Source organism: Helicoverpa zea, chromosome 23 (genome assembly GCF_022581195.2).
Source record: "Helicoverpa zea isolate HzStark_Cry1AcR chromosome 23, ilHelZeax1.1, whole genome shotgun sequence".
In the NCBI taxonomy this organism is placed as follows: Eukaryota; Metazoa; Arthropoda; class Insecta; order Lepidoptera; family Noctuidae; genus Helicoverpa; species Helicoverpa zea.
Window position 1 is genome coordinate 4,174,238 of NC_061474.1, and position 17,200 is coordinate 4,191,437.

General features: G+C 34.8%; 1 protein-coding gene across 1 annotated transcript; it reads right to left on the minus strand.

Moving 5' to 3' along the window:
* Positions 1-688: 688 nt before the first annotated feature.
* On the minus strand, positions 689-3,112 carry LOC124641798 (2-aminoethanethiol dioxygenase). The gene has a single exon (XM_047180020.1). It carries the CDS (start codon positions 3,108-3,110, stop codon positions 2,232-2,234), a length of 879 nt encoding a protein of 292 aa, XP_047035976.1. The 5' UTR covers positions 3,111-3,112; the 3' UTR covers positions 689-2,231.
* Positions 3,113-17,200: the final 14,088 nt, after the last annotated feature.

The window sequence follows — 17,200 nt, forward strand, 5'->3', positions numbered from 1 at the left end:
CTCCCTCGAAAACACACTCTTATCGCACTGTTTAGAGGCATGCAATAGACAATTTTCCACCCTAGTGCAGGAAAAGGGTCCCCATAATGTAATTACATTTATTGTATCAGGCCGAACTTATTTTTTTGGAGTCAGTTTACTTAAACAGGATAGCAAGATGTAAAAACTTTGATTATCATTTTATATTAAAACGCTGGTATAATTTTGATGATCATTCACTACTTTTGGTGATCATTTACTACTTTTGGGATAACAATGATTTATTTGGACTCATTTTGCTTAAATAGGATAGCAGAATGTAAAAACTTTGGTTATCATTTTACTTTAAAATGGTGGTTTAATTTTGGTGATCATTTACTATTTTTGGCTTGCGCATGATTTATTTTGGAGTAATTTCACTTAAATGGGATAGCAAAGTGTTAAAACTTTGGTTATCATTTTACATTAAAATGCGAGTTTCATTTTGGTGATCATTTACTATTTTTGTCTGCTATTTGTTACTATTTCTGGTGATCAGTTAAACATAAGCCATTATAATTTAGTTTATGCTACTGTTATAACTCAATAAATCAATCAATTACTACTACTGGGTTTATTTTCTTTTCTTTTTATCTAATTGCGGAACTAGTTCTTGAATGCAAAAAATATGGAACAAGTTACTGGCAGGTCTGAAATAAAATCCAAGAAAAACAAATTAAACTTTTTATTAACAATAAAACATCAATACTACTTCTTGGGAAACGAAACTTATTTCTATAAAATGTTTCTTACATAAGTATATACAGTGCAATCATAAAGATAATTTTAGTTAAAATTTCATAAATTTTATTCTGGCATCACAAAGGCACAAGAAATCAAGTTTCGCTTTCCTACAAAAATATCTAAAATGTGCAAACTTTTAAGTAGAATTAATGACTACCTATTAGATGACATACACATAATGTTTTAGAGATCAGATAATTTAATCATAACATTTTTAAAATAAAAATTCATGATGCAAGGCAAGTGACAAAATGTTGGAATGTTCATATTTTATTTCACTTTCATCTTAAAATGATACATTCAATATAATTTTGTTTACAAATTAAACAAAAAATATTGAATAAAGGTATAATATTAAAAAACAAATTGGGGATTTCCAAACATTTTCATTCGTGGTTTGTTGACATTTGTAATATATAAAAAATTATTGATAAAATACGTATATTTTAGAGCCTCAATCTAGACAGTTTGGCTGGTAATTTCACATCAAATAATGCGATAACTTAAACATTTATAGTTGTGATGAAAGAGAAGAATAGTCTACCATGGCATAATGCAATTGTAAAATTATGTCAGTATTATTGTACAGCTTAGTCATGCAAAGACAATAGCCACTCGCTATTCTAATGTAAACAATAAAATGAAATGTGGGTACTTGTAAAAATAAACAATCAGTTTTACAAAACATTCTAGCCTTAGTTATAAGTGCAGTGAAATCTATAATATTACAGTGAATATAGAATAGTAAGAAGATTGGACCTAAGAAGCTTTATATGATCTATTTTAGCTTCAGTATTTGCTTGCAAAATTTACGATAGACATTGAAGTTAGAGAAGACAGAAATACATAGACATAGAAAAGAAAAAAAAGACTAAAGCTAGACTCATTCAAGACTTAGGCATAAAATCATAGTAACAATCAACAGTAAGACTGCTAGCTAGTTGTCAATATCTTAAAAATAATTACTACTGTCAATATGCAGCATGGGTCCATCTATGTATTGCTGTTTTAAAACGGGCAGTGCCACAAGGCAGGTTTTCCATATAGATCTATCCTATTATTAGTAAAAAATATATCAGTATCTTCTCATAAATATGGATTTGTCAATTGCTTCAAATGTACCTAAGCTAGAACTATTATTATACTTTGAAGAAATAAGAGCACAATTTTATATAACCTGAAATTTGGGTTATCAGTGCATAGCTGCATTCTCTAGACACCTGTAAAACTTAATGGTAACTTACATGGGTTTGTAGGCATAACAAGAACAATGGACACATAGTATTATAATTCAAACAAATACTGACAATTAACATTATGCAAGGCACAATAATATTTCAAATTTTATGTTAGACGTTCAAGGTTTCTATGGACACCAGAAATCTATTTTATGGCCATAACTTAACATGTTCTTAGTATTTTATTTTAAAATTTTCATAATAGCTACCTAACTATAGTAAAATTTGTACCTAACCAAGAATTGGTCCTAAATATGGTGCTTGATCACAGTAGAAGCATTTTGGCACTTCAGTTTCTTGCAACTCCACTAGATTGGTGCTTATTTGATTAGAAACAAAATAGTAGCGACATCTTCTCGGTCCAATTCCTTCGATTAGAGTGTCATAAGGAGGTGAGAGGATGTCGAAAAATGCTGCTGGCGTTTCTAGGGCTTCTATTTCATGGTAGTTTGAAATTGTTGGTGTTAATATGCAAGTGTCTGAATTATCTGTACAAATGCGGTCGCTACATATTTCGGCAAATAATTTTCGTCGTTTATGGGTGCCCCCGGCCAGTCGCGCGGCCTCTTTAAGCGCGCGCCTCTGGAACTCGCGGGGATCAATTGTCTCCTGCGCGGGATACTCAGAAAAACTCCTTATATTCACCGCACCCGATATCACTTTGAGAAGTCCGTGCATATGAGGGTGATCGTGAAGCGGCATTTTAAAACCCGGTTTTAATACAAAAATACTCATATTTATTTGACTGTTCTGAAATACTTCTATATACGTACATGGCGCTTTGTTAGGTTTCCTCCAAAACTGATGGTCTTTTAAATTGTCATCGTAGCCCAAGTCTTCAGCTTTTAGAGAATCCATGAGCAATTTCAGTTTATTCAAGTTAGTTGTAAGATCATTTTTGTACCTGTCATCGAAGGTGCGAGCAGCGTGCCGGTAAATGGATACAATTGGCGGGATATTGACGAGTTCCATGGTTGACTTCGCTTCATCTCTTTTATCCATATGAAATCTGACTGTATTGATACACAAAAATTTCTTTCTTATAAAGAATGTAGAAAATAATCTCGACGATAACAAAGCACAACTGTCAACAAACGTCATTTTCAACATTTTGTTTTTACTTTTTAAAAATTACGTTTCATTTTTCTGCAGCAATGCCTCGTTTGACTTTATAAAGAAACGTACAATTAAGTATCATGGGACTTCAGCTCTTATTAATTATATTTTTGTATAAAAGACAATATTTAAATGACGCATTTTTTAAATCTATCTAATTTTTCTGCAATAAAGGTACGATCGCTAATATAAGATAAAAATAAAAGAAACTTGTAACAGCGCCATCTGCTGTGGAGTAGCTAAAATGCAAAGCGTTCTATAAGTGCTTGAGACACGCAGAAAATGATAGAGAGCTGGTTCTGAAGTCAATTTAAATCCATTATAAACTCGTACCAATAGGTGGCCATACTATAAACATTCGTTCATATTTTGCTCAGAAAAACTTACGTGGTGGGTTGTGGGGTGGAAGAAAACTAGGATCCGCTTTGGTAAATAAAACTGTCTTGCTGAAACTAAACTTTACAAAGAATAATATGTGAACGTGTAGCTTGCTAATATATTGATATTATCTAAGTACTTGGGTAGTCTTTGCAAAGATTAGGTATACATTCTTCTAAGAGTACCTGGGTTTTGCATTTTGTTATTTGGATAATACAATTTATTTTATCAAAAACATTTACTTAATTATTTTTTTATTTTTCTGTCCGATTTTATCTGACGTCTTCCAATTTTAATGCTTTCCTTTTACATACTAACACCCTTATAACCTTTTCACATTGGCGGATTTCCCGCGCGACACTGCCCGTACGAAACCAGCCGTGTCGCGAGGAAAAACCGCCAGTGTGAAAACTTTGACAAAACTACAAAGTTACTAACCTCTTTATCATTGCTTTAGAAACTGACATTACAGCTTCACATAGTACATTCTACTTTCCTTCCTACACCTTCCTACGTCACCATCAAAATAAGGTGAAGCTCCGTCCTCAGGCAACAATATAAGCTCGTTAAACGCTCGGTTTTATGTGTGGTCTGTTCTCCCGCGGGTGGCGAACCAACAATACCACTTAAATAAATACCAGCCCATTGTAAATGTAACTGGAATTTTATTGAGTTTCCAACGTGCCTGCGTTTCATCCATTACCAATTTATTACCACGATAAAATAGGAACATAGATAAATTAATCAGTACGCGAATAGAAATTGGTATTGTGGCGGAAAAATATTAGTTTAACTTTTTTTAATGTATTTATTTCGAAATTAACGTTTTCGTCTTTCGGGTTTTATTGAGATATTTGTACTGATTTCCTAATCATTTGTTTTGCTTTGGTTTTTTTGGGTGAGTAAACTTTTCAGGTGGAAAATTCTACCTACCTACATGTAATTTTATTTCAGGGAAATGTAGGTCGTTATCTTCTATGTAGTGATACATGCCGTTTTAGAGTGAAAGATAAGCACCCTGATTGGAATCCCATCATAGAAACTATTACATGCAAATCCACTCTAAAAAATGAAAGACCTGAGGATACCGTGAGCTCGTTCTTCGTGAATCGGATTGTCAATAATCAACGAAATGTAGGGTAGTTGTTTGTAACTAAAATATCAAGTCGACCTACCTTTATCTTAGTCCGTGACCATAGATGCTGTAAAGGCTCCGAAACGTCGGGATTAAATAATATTAATATAATCGCGATAAAATCAGTAAAAATAGTTTTATTTTAGTGTAATATTCGCGTGTCAGAAATCAAAAAGCGGACTTAAGAGGACGAATTGGAATTTTTGGCGCCAAGGATCTCAATTTTTCTCAGTAAATACAAAACGGATCAAAATAAAACTTGATTACCTAAAAGTTCATGATATAAACCTTATTTTGTTAGACGTCAAAACATGATTAGGTAACTTTTATAACAGAGAAAAATATATCAAACATACCTCTTTTTAAAAAGAGATTCACATATTATGGGCAAACGGGACCGATTTAAGCCTCTTAACTTTTTTAGTAGTTGAGTATATACATATACTCTTTAAAATTGTAGAAGGAATTTTTATCAAATTATCATTTCAAAATAATAAAATTACAAAACCATTTTGTCGCTTACGACTTTTAGTTATAAGCTAGCGCGCGTATTGTTATCCTCGCCCCGCTCAGACGCTCCGACCCCTTTTGGCGCCTTAGATGCGCGTGCCGGTTATGGAATTATTGTTGACCAATTCGTCGCCTTAATGTCAACGGGCATTCTTTTCAATACTCAAGTCTTTATTAGGTACTGCTTAACCAGTCTAGTCCCTGTGGATACCTAAAATTTTAGCCTAAATTTCTATTTTTTTTTTTTAAGAATAATCTTTTAATAATTTCTTAAGCACCAAAGACAGAAACGAATAAAGAGTTCAATTGTAAAATTAAAGTAAAATGCTTCATAATTACTTAATCACCGAACACTACACATAAAGATCTACTCAAGCAGTATTTCAACAGCCATCGTCCACCTCCGTACCTTGAAGCCGGCCCAAACAGAAAGTTCGTGGAAGGCCACCCATCGAGCGACTGACAAACAAACCGACGATGCACAGAACACGGTAGCTTACACTTACTACTTGCACTTCACTGGAAAAACTATAGCAATTTCAAATGAACTTTTATAGCACCTGAGTAGGTGTAAGACTTTGTTAACTGAAAGACTGCACTTTAAAATGTACCACCTGTATAACATATGGAATACTAGGTAAATGATCCTGTTAAGCTGAACTGCGAGATGCCATATAAAAAAATGTGTCTTTTGTATACTAACGCATTAGGTCAATTAAGTATGACATGAGCATGATTTTAGACTTTATCCTTTTTTATTCGTTTTGAAAAGCTAGGTTCCTACCTAATAACGGCAACTCAACGTTGGTAGATACCTACATTTCATGGTGAATCTCACCTAGGTAACAGGTACAGTGGAAAGATTGCGAAAAGGTACCTATTTATTCACCTAATACATGTGACATGTTTCGAGATCTTATCTAGGTAAACAAATTGAGAGAATAGATAAGTAAGTATGTGTGTTGACTGTTCTATCTGAACGACAACTTAGTTACTTTTAGCTGGAAAACGAGCCATTTCCCAAACATTCCTCCTACATCTAGCCGTAAAAAAACACGGCGAATGTTTTACGAATAAAATCCATATTTTAATGGCTTACTTTTAACGTGTTGTGTGTAATGCTAATGAACCGGAAGTGCCGCCATTAACGCGGTGATGAGCGTTCACTTGTCGTAAAATGAAACGTTCACTAAAACGAGGTTATGATGTAAAAATAGTTGGAATCTAAGAAATAAGATAGGTGTACTGTTCTGTACTTGTAACAGCGATAATCCTAGTCTAGAGGATCTTATATACTTACCTACTTCAACCTACTTGCTTTAGCATACCAAAAAGCTAAGGGGCACCTACTTATCTTACAGCGTTAGCTGATGAAAGTCGGCACGATAGCGCCCACCATTAGACATGCGCCAAGGCAATGCCCGACATGGCGAAAAATTCAAACAATAAATTAACAAAAACTTTCCGTAAATGGTACTTTTACAGAGCTTTGAATTCCCTGTCTCAAAAATAAGACATTAAGATTTCGGCTCAAAAACATAGAATCCGCACTTTATTTACATATTTACAAAACATATAAAAAACTATCCTAGTAAAACTAAAAAAAAAAACACTAAGTACTTATAACTAAAACGCGTCAAAAAATTCGTCAATATCGCCGTCGACTGAGAGCGTGCCCAAGAAGCTGGCAGCATTACCTCGTTGGATCACCATAGCTCAAAATGAAGTCAACGCTAAAAATTGGTACAAGTAAACACACTATACTTAAAGTCACATACTCGCCTACATATTTATTTTCTAGGTGAATAGTACAGTAAACTGCACATTAGTGGTAACTGTCATGCACCTTAACTCAATAGTAATAAGTACGATTTTCCTATAAAACTATTACCACTGACCTGAAGTTGACTGTACATACGAAATGAGGAAAATTCTCGTGACTTTGTTTGTAGTCAGTAAATTCGTGTCTAGAACTAATTACTAATGAATCAGGGACTAAATAAATCTGCGTAGTGTTATATCGGTGACGTCCAACGTTCGTAATAAAAGCTATCATTGCGCCAATCGCTCGTATTTACATTTAAAATAATTTATTTTAGTACGAGCACAGCTGTAATTAGATGTATGGGGGCTCCGGTTTCTGGTAACACTGTTAATAAAAAAGGAACCAAGAACTTATTATTTTTATTTGTTTCTAGCCTATAATGTCCCACTGCTGGGCAAAGGCCTCCCCATCTCGCTTTCACACTTCCCGATCTTTCGACCGAGTCCACCAATCTCGACAGTAGGCGTCCAGTTCGTCACGCCGTCTCTTCACCAAGAACTTGAAAGAATAAAAATAAATGAGTAGAATGTGCTTTTGTAGCGCTCTAGTTAAGCTTTGTCGTTATTTTTGAAAAAAATGTGGCCTAGTAGGTAAGGTACAGCCTCTTAATTACGAATGGGTGTGTTGGATTATTGGTCAGGAAAATAGCAATGTAAGTCACATTGGTTACTACGTTATAAACTGTACTTTCTAAGTGTATCTTGGCCACAATTGACGCCAATCTTGGTAAACCTGAACTTTAAGTATGAAATCGTCTATCCGCTTTGAAAGCTCATTCCTTCTCTATATGAGCCCTGTAGTGGGACGATGAAAATATCATCACATCACGTTTCAGTTTGCCACAGTCCGATGCTGAAAATAGACCTTCGAACTTCATCATCATCATCATCTTAGCCATAGGACGTCCACTGCTGAACATAGGCCTCCCCCTTAGATCTCCACAGATACTTGTTGGAGGCGACCTGCATCCAGCCTCGAACTTAAGTGACTAGCTTCCGCCCGCGGCTTCGCCCGCGTATAGTTCGGTTATATCGCGTTTCCCAAAGTCCAAAAGTCCCTGATAAAAACTATTCTATGTTCTTTGTCAAGGTCAACTCTATCTCTGTACCAAATTTTATTAAAATCAGTTCAGTGGTTTAAACGGTTTAAACGCATAACAGACAGACAGAGTTACTTTCGCATTTTTAATATTAGTAGGTATTATTGTTCTTGCTTCACTTGTTATTAACACTGTCCGGCGTTAAACCCGGGACGTGAACATTTAACGGGAGTGTGTACCTTTTAGTGACGACATAGTCACGAGGTCTCGTCTTATGTAATCAATAGTATGCCTAATAATTTGGTATGAGGTTGTCATGGCCAAATCACGGCTCCCGAACTGTTCGTTCACGGGCCCCAAGTAAAATTCCCGGATTGAGCCGAAATCGCTTCATGGGGTTCAAAAACATTTAAGTACCTACTAAGCAACCCGGAGCCTGGAATTTAGCGTCCCCGAATGCTACATGAGAACTCTGCTAGATTTGAGAAATCTCAGGGCCGTCTTAGGGTATAGGGTGTGCGAATACTCGGGCGCCGCGGTTTCAGGGGCGCCACTGAACGGCTTTAGACCAAGAAAGGACAATGGGCAAGTTGTCCTATGGGATTTGGTCCCCGGTCCAACAGTAACGTATGATATATCGTTAGAAAGGTATTTTTACGTGAAGAATAATAAAAAACGATGGACAGGCTTTATCTGTCAAAGTACATAACGACGCCTTAGAGTGAAAACCTCGTAAGTGCAAGAGATAACTTTTCAGGATAAGGATTGGTATTCGATATTTTTACGATTATCTTCCAAGAAATGCAATAAAAAAATATTGAGAAAAAATGCATTTTTCAGGATAAGGATTAGTATTCCATTTTTTTACGATTATCTTCCAAGAAATGCAATAAAAAAATATTGAGAAAAAATGCATTTCCGAGGTTTTCATTCTAAGACGACGATAAGGGAGTATATGAGGACAGTACATCAGGGAGTATATGAGGACAGAACATCAGGAAGTATATGAAGACCGTACCTAAGGCAGCTTGTGGAGTAAGTACATATGGGAGTCAATGGGGAGAGTACATAAGGGAGTCTAGGGAGTAAGTACATAAGGAAGCATATGGGGTAAGTGCATAAGGGAATAAATGGGGTAAGTATACAAGGGAGTATATGAAGACCGTACATAAGGGAGTATATGAAGACCGTACATAAGGGAGTATAATACTCCCTGATGTCCTTTCCCCGGACACTTTTAACGTTAGGAAACACTTATTTTTCGCATTATTGTATACAATAACGGATGTTTAAACAACCTTTTCACTCTACTTTTTCTTTATAAACGTATCTTCTCCACAAAAATAACAAGATAATCATAGCAGACAGTAGCAACAGCCATTTGTTTTGCAACTACAAAGCCAACAATTTAATAGACATGAAACTTCAAGAGTTATTAACAGACAGTTTTCAATAATTTGGTACTCCTTTGAGAATTTCGTGAAAGCGTGCCAATTTTTTTTTTTTGGTCGCCATTTTAAAATGAGTATGGAGTTTACATTATGTTGTTTATGGTTATTACAATAGCATTGTTGATGGATACAGGTGTTTAATGAGATGAAAGGGACGTAGTTTTAGTGTAAAGCGGTGAATTAATTGTGAATCTCTAGGTAGAACAGGATAGAATATAATAGGTCTTTATTTGCCTAGAATACAGGTAAATACAAACTAGGATGGTAAACAACATAATACGATCCGTGTAAATTCTGCCTTGTTGGCATGCAAATACAATAATTTTTATAGAAAATTAATCTATCTTTATACTTACCTAATGCGATTGGGTTTGTTAGGTTTGTTTAAAATATTGTTTTATATCATTAACAAAATTTCAGGCAGCTTACAGGCAGAAAAATTATCTACCTAACTTAATGAAAATCTCAAACCCAAAAATGGATTTTTGCAATAAAAATACAACCAATGTATATATTTTAAGTAAAATAGCAACTACCTATCGTATTTTATATCCTTGGTTTTTCATTCCCAGTATTTTTCGTTCAACATAAAAATAGCAGATATAATAAAAGTAATATATTTATATGTTAACCAAATATTTACTTCTCAACTCCGGATCCCACTGACAATCTTCAGTCCGGTAGTCGTTTTGCTCCGACAATCAAATCAACGCACGATGGCCATAGAGTAAGCGTGTGATAGAAGGTTCATATAGACTGTATTTTGAAAATAGATGAAATAAGACTAACGAACAAAATACATACAAACAAATAAAATGTGCCTATTTACCCACACAAACTGAGACATTCTTCCTTTTTTTTGGGAATTCGGTTAAACATCGTTATCGAAAGAACAGAAAATGAAACTAACATTTTATTTACTTATACTTTATTGCACATAAATACACTTTTACAAAGAGATTTCTGGCGCCTGAAAGTCTGTGATTAAATAAAATAGGTAATAATGAAGCTTTATTTATTTTGTGCTAGATGCTCATCTATAGCCAAATGAATCATTTTAATTGTAGGTCCACTTGTATGGCCTTTATAGTTTCTATAACCGAGCAATATAGAACTACATCTATTAGAACTATATCTACATTTTTAACCATTTATTAACTAAATCTTCTGTCCCCCACTTCTCAAAGACTCGGGGTAGGCACAGAACTTGTATCAGCGCGCGTCTCCGCCTGTTTGCGTTCCACAACACATTAACCACCTCGGCGCGTCTTACGCGTGTTACTAAGAACACTAAATTACGCCTTTGTGCATACAGAGTAGATTTGTGCAGAGATTTCATTAACATTTAGAAATGTTTTGAGTTATTCAGTTGAGCTCTCGTAGTAATTTATGTGAAAATTATGAAGTTATAAAAATCTGTAACCAAAGTACTTATTTTAAAAAAAGTTGTAAAAAAAGTATTTTAAATAAAAAGAAAAGTGTTAACAACTTTTCTTGAGAACTAGGTGGATCCGTATTTCATTATAATCACATAAGATCATCTATATTTCGAATTAGCAGTAATTTTTTCTTCTGCAATTCCATCTGCGTCCCGAGGGAACCTCTTCCCCAATATATTACTGCCAAGTTTCATCAAAATCCATCCAGTATTAGCAGGAAAAGTCGCAATTAGAGCGTTTTCATGTAACCAAATTGCACAAAAAATAGCAAGGAAAAGATTTTGTGCGACTTTATTAACCAACTTTTCAGCTCTCTCTGACCATACACACTACTCTGTACCACCAAAGAATCAAAGCTGGCGTGCGTCCAGTACAGCCACGAACAGCCATAGACAACTAAATCTGTCTTTTGATCAATTGTCCACTACTGGGTACACAATACCACACTTTGAAGTCCGTTTGGAAACAGTTGTTGATCAAAAATCTTTCCATTGATCATATCTTCTGACTGACGTACAGTCAACTTCAGGTCAGTGGTAACAGTTTTATAGGAAAATCGAAATTATTACTATTGAGTTAAGGTGCATGACAGTTACCACTGATGTGCAGTCTACCGTACCTACCTACCTACGTACCTACGTATTCCCGTTTCCGGGAAATCAGGAAAAGTTTGAATTTGTTTACTGTTTGTTCTATTTAGAATTGGGTGAATTAGGTAATATTGGTTATTGAGTTAATTAGGGCGGTAATGTCTTCATCTTCATTTGTTTCGTAAGAGGCTAATTGATTTCAGGGGGAGTTTTCGGTTTGTGTAAGTGATCGAGAATGAGGAATTACTGATCAAGAATAGGTTCAGGAGTAGATGTTATCTGTAGTGTCATACCTTCATTTTATGAGTAGTAGTTTCTATACAAATAGAATTTCTTTATAATTTCATAAAGAATTTTATAAAAATGTACCCAAAAACTTGAGTAGGACGTAGCAGAAGCTACGTAATTTTACTTCAGTGTCCCAAATAAAAAAATATCAAGTAAATAATAGGCATGTTTCAAATAGACTGATGATTTTTAATCACAAAAAGAATTTTGTTTGGACCATATTCTCGTATTTTGGTTTTTATTCATTTATTGCTCCGTAATTTGATGTCCATAGGTCCATTTCAAATGTACCTACAAAATGTTTATGTCCTGTTAAATCGTAACCAACTAGTCAAAATAAATAAGAATTCATAAAACAATGTTTTTGTAACTTCTCACCCTAAAAGACGTGGTTCCACGACTTAATGTTAAAACATAACACCTTAAAAAAATCTTAAACACCTATTAACTAACCCGCCCTTTAAACTGAAGCATTCATTTCGAAACCCGCGAAAATATTCACAACAACCCCATTTTACAATACATTGCGTAGTTTGTACTCTTAGTATTTCTAACTTCGTTAACAAAACCAGACATGGACAGCAAAGCAATGGAAAACGACGTTCTTTTTTTGCATCGCCCATACCTGACAGCGTAACATAAACAATGTCCCAGTTCGAACGACAAAAAAGCATTTAAATTTTAAAATAAGAATTAATAGAACGTCACGTGTGCGTGTTCTAGGAAGTGACGTAATTACTGGCTGTAAAGTAATAAAACGCGATATTATGAAGAAATAATGTTTTGTAAACTAAACTAATATGGCGGAGTCGATACCTCTACCGAAAGGGTGTTTAGTTTTTCTTTTTTTTATATTTTCTTTTAGTTGGGAGAGCGTTCGTTGTATAATAAACGTTGGTTTTATCAATAAAACCGCTGAAATGGTTTACATCACAAATAAATGTGCCTTAGATGACGTTTCGATGTCACATTTTGAAAAAAGAAAAGTGCGTTTTCATTGACCTCTCAAACCAATGAAAACTTATCAAAAAGCTCCGTATTAATAAGTACGTATTAACAAACGCAATAGAAGACAAATGCAGTCCATTCACGAGTCGTTTTGTTCCACATTTACATTTCAGTAGCATAAACTTTTGATATGTTTCCCCTACCTGTTTACTGAGGTCGGAAGTGAGTGAGGCGCGTTTGAACGGACGAGTTACTTGCTAGTTCACTTGCCTGACAATGCCAGTGTGTTTTCTTAAGTAGGTGTTAATATAAATGAAATATCTGTCACGTTTGAAAAGTCAATATATCAGTTTTAAACATAATTACATACATATTTATTAATAAGAATTTATTACAAGTTATTAATAATGTAATTTTAAACAAATAAACAAAAACCCGTTTATCCTCCGAGCCTTTTTCCCAATCATGTTGGGGTCGGCTTCCAGTCTAACCGGATTCAGCTGAGTACCAGTGCTTTACAAGAAGCGACTGCCTATCTGACCTCCTCAACCCAGTTACCCGGGCAACCCGATACCCCTTGGTTAGACTGGTGTCAGACTTACTGGCTTCTGACTACCCGTAACGACTGCCAAGGATGTTCAATGACAGCCGGGACCTACAGTTTAACGTGCCATCCGAAACACAGTCAATGATGTCTAAGATATACTTAGAAAGTACATACAAACTTAGAAAAGTTGCATTGGTACTTGCCTGACCTGGGATCAAACCCGCGCCCTCATACTTGAGAGGTTGGTCCTTTACCCATTAGGCCACCACGACTACTAAACAAAAACCCGTTTATATATATATTTTTTTTCTATGCAAATCCTGCATTTCAAGCAAAGTTGAAGAATACAAAATAGTACACATTCAATCTTCATTAAATAAAATACTATAGGTACAGTAATCTAAGTAAATTAAGATGAAGTTATGTTACCTAAAGTTGCGAATTTCAATATTCAAAATACTTGTCAAACATTTTCAAGTAAATCTTCACCAAACTTCCAGTAGTAACTGCATCTAAACGCTCCTTCAAGCCTTTCAAACATTGCATCGAGTTGTCTAAGTCGGTTTTATTTTTAATCGGCGAGGCGCACGTGTAGATTGTTTTCAGCCAGCTAATTCTGTGAGCTTTGTGCTCACGCTAATTGATTCCTGAACGAGCGGCTGAGTATCTGTGCCTTTGCCTTTGAAGACGATTGAGTCGTTTAATATTTTTGAATTTTAAATTTCGAAAATGCTTAATTAAATGTTTCCGGATTTTAATGCTGACTGGACGTACTTTAGGGTTTATGGGTTACTTAGTCAAAGAGGTTTGATTAAAAAGAGTTTTGATATTGTCAATACTGATCATGAGTTACCATGTTACCAGCTTTTTTTCTTAGCCTTATCATAAAATAAATATATACTTACATAAAAATAATCCATTGGTTTCAGTGGCTAATTGGTTTAAGTTTTGTAGTGGGTAAGGAACTCGTATTATTCATGAGACATAGACACAATTATATTAATTTCGTCATGCTTCTTCGAAAGGATGATTAACAGTTGATTCCATTAAGATCAACCTACACGTGTTACCTACATCATTGAAGTTCAGCATTTATTTTCAGCGATAGCCACATACAATAAAACTTAACTTTTAAAGAACAATGTCAGGTTTCGGCCCACCCAATCAACTTTTAAAACTGAATTCTCACGTACACAAAGTTCGTTACTACAACAATTTACATATAAAATACTAACTTCCTATAAAATAGTTAATTGTTATCTAGAACTTTTTCAAAAAAAATATCATGTTAATAAGTAATTATTTTGTTTATCGAGTTCAGGTTTTTCGTTTGAATAATTTGGTTTTGAGAAGTTCAATGCAAAAGTGGAAAACATAGAAAAGCTTCTGACATTAAACTACACAAAAAAACTGTAAGAATTTTCACTGTACATGAAATACTTTTATTGAGCCTATACTATGGACGTCTGACATTGTTCTTTATTCACCTTTTGATATGTTTTAATTTGAAATTAACGCAGACAAAGACGAAAATATCAAATCTTAATAGTTTCACTGGACATTCGCAATTACCCGTCGCGTCGCTTACTCGCAAAAGACAACCAACGAGAAATAAAAATAGCGACGGCAGAGTAATAATACGAATCTATGAAACTTTGCGACCGCAAATTACCTCATTTCATAAACTTTGCTATACCTATATTTATGGGGTTTTAGATATGGTGCAGTGCGTCCTACGACTATATACTAACCTGTTAAGTACCAAGGCGCATGCTGTCTTCAAAAAACGGTATTCGACTGAAACCTTTCTCATACAAAAACTCATTAAGTTAACTAAAAAAATCTTACGGGTCTTTCCAGAGATTACTAAAAGTTTTAGATAAGGTTTGGTAATCGACTGCCCTTTTGGAAATCTTCAAGCAGTTAATTGCATAAAAGCAAATACACTGTTTATATTTTTTTAACCCTGCAACGGACCTTTGAAACATGAGTAGAGTAGCAAAGGTCATAAAGCCATTATCAACCTATTTAGTGCAAAAGGTCGAAAAAAAAACAAAAAAAAAGCTCACATTCGAATTTTAAACCTTCCAACATGTGCAATGCTTTGTTTATTATTTTACCAAGTACGAACACGGAGAATAAAATGACTAGCGGAGATGTCATAACGCAAATTCTACTAACAAGCGTAGCCGAAATGCGGTGGAGGGCACCAACATTCGGGTGATCGGGGGACGAGGAACATTACTAGCTCCGTTCTTACACGTCTTCTTTGGAACTGGTCGATTATTTTCATATTAGAATCACTAATCAATAAAGACCAATCTTTCACAGATTGGTTTTGATTTGACAATCAACCCCAACGCGTCGTTAGTTCTAGTCCCTAACTGATCACCAACCGTACGTAAGTTTGACCTACAAGAAGGCGCCTGACCTACCTTCCCTACGACATCTCCGCTATCATTATTTCCTCCGTGATTGCAAGCGTGTCACTAAACGGCCAGTATTTTGTTATTGTTTTTTACGAGGAACATTAAACCATAGAGTTTATTTAATCGTTGCGTTGCGGTGCGATTGCGAGTAATTAAAAATGTTAATAACAGACTTTGGAACGTTATTCTGGTTTATGAGACATGAGATTTGGTTGGCTAGTGGGTTATTTTTAATTCGTGAATATGTGTGAGGTGGTGTTGAGATAGAATTATCTAAAATGAAGCATTAGAATATGACTGTATAAATAACGAAAACGCTACGCATCGTCGGCGTCGTCGTGGAAATATTCTTAAATTTTCCTGAAGTAGTCAGCTACATATTTGGTTTTGTTTATTTTTTATTCATATAGGCTTATTTTTTAGGTAAGATAAATCATAAATCTTAAAGACACCTTACATACCTATATACAGAATTACTTGTAAGTAGTGCCCATCCTTTCATGAGGTGATAGTATAGATCAATACATAAACATTTACCATGGGATACACTGGGCAAAAGACCCTTTTCAAGATAATCGAACTTCAAGATTTTTAGGACGTCTAGGTACACGTTTAAATTTTTATTATTAGTTATAATTCTCGTTTTTGCGGATTTTTGTTTGTTTTTGGATAGAAGATGAAGATGAACTTTTGCCCAGTGTATCCCATGGTCAAATTTCTCCTGCGCTCTACTTGCAAGTAAACCTGTATATCAACTTATACTTTACTTCTTGGTCCACCCAAATGTAATGTCAGATTCTGTTTACTTAGTTTTTCCGAGGGCTAGAATACCAAGATAATAATACATACCTGTAAGATAATATTGCGATTTTGATTATGAGAATTTTCAATTATTCTGAAATCAAAGAAATTTTTCTTGGAAACTTTCAAATATTTAGTTGCAATAAAACTTTCATAAAACACAATTTGTCTACTCCGCAATTACACATTACGTGGCCGCAACAGAATTCAGACACAGTTCAAGGCAGAACGCTAAAATTAAAACAATATCTAATTATGAATTTAATTAGGTATCATCTCTACAATGTCCAGAAGCAGGCTATAAACTGAAACAAAACAAAAGTACGTTATTAGTGTTGTTCTGAAAGTTTTAGAGTGTAATATCTCTACTTGCTTTGAGTTTTGTGAATATAGAAGAAGAGTTGGTATGAATATGAACTCGCATGGGTGTTCGTTTGTTAAGATTTTATGAAAAATGTTGTAAGGAAAGAATAGTAAAAAAGCATTGCTTCTTCCTTAAGTTTCCGTTTATTGCAAGTAGGCTAATTAAATAAGAACTTTTTCATCAAATCTACACACACGGCAGTGTGTCCGCCAAGTTCGAGCAAAAAAAGCGACACACCGGGGCCGTGGGTTATATTACACGAACCATTTTGGGCCAAATTCGACCTATAACTCAAAATCTATTTTATTTACGCATATCAAATTTCTAGTATCTGTTGAGA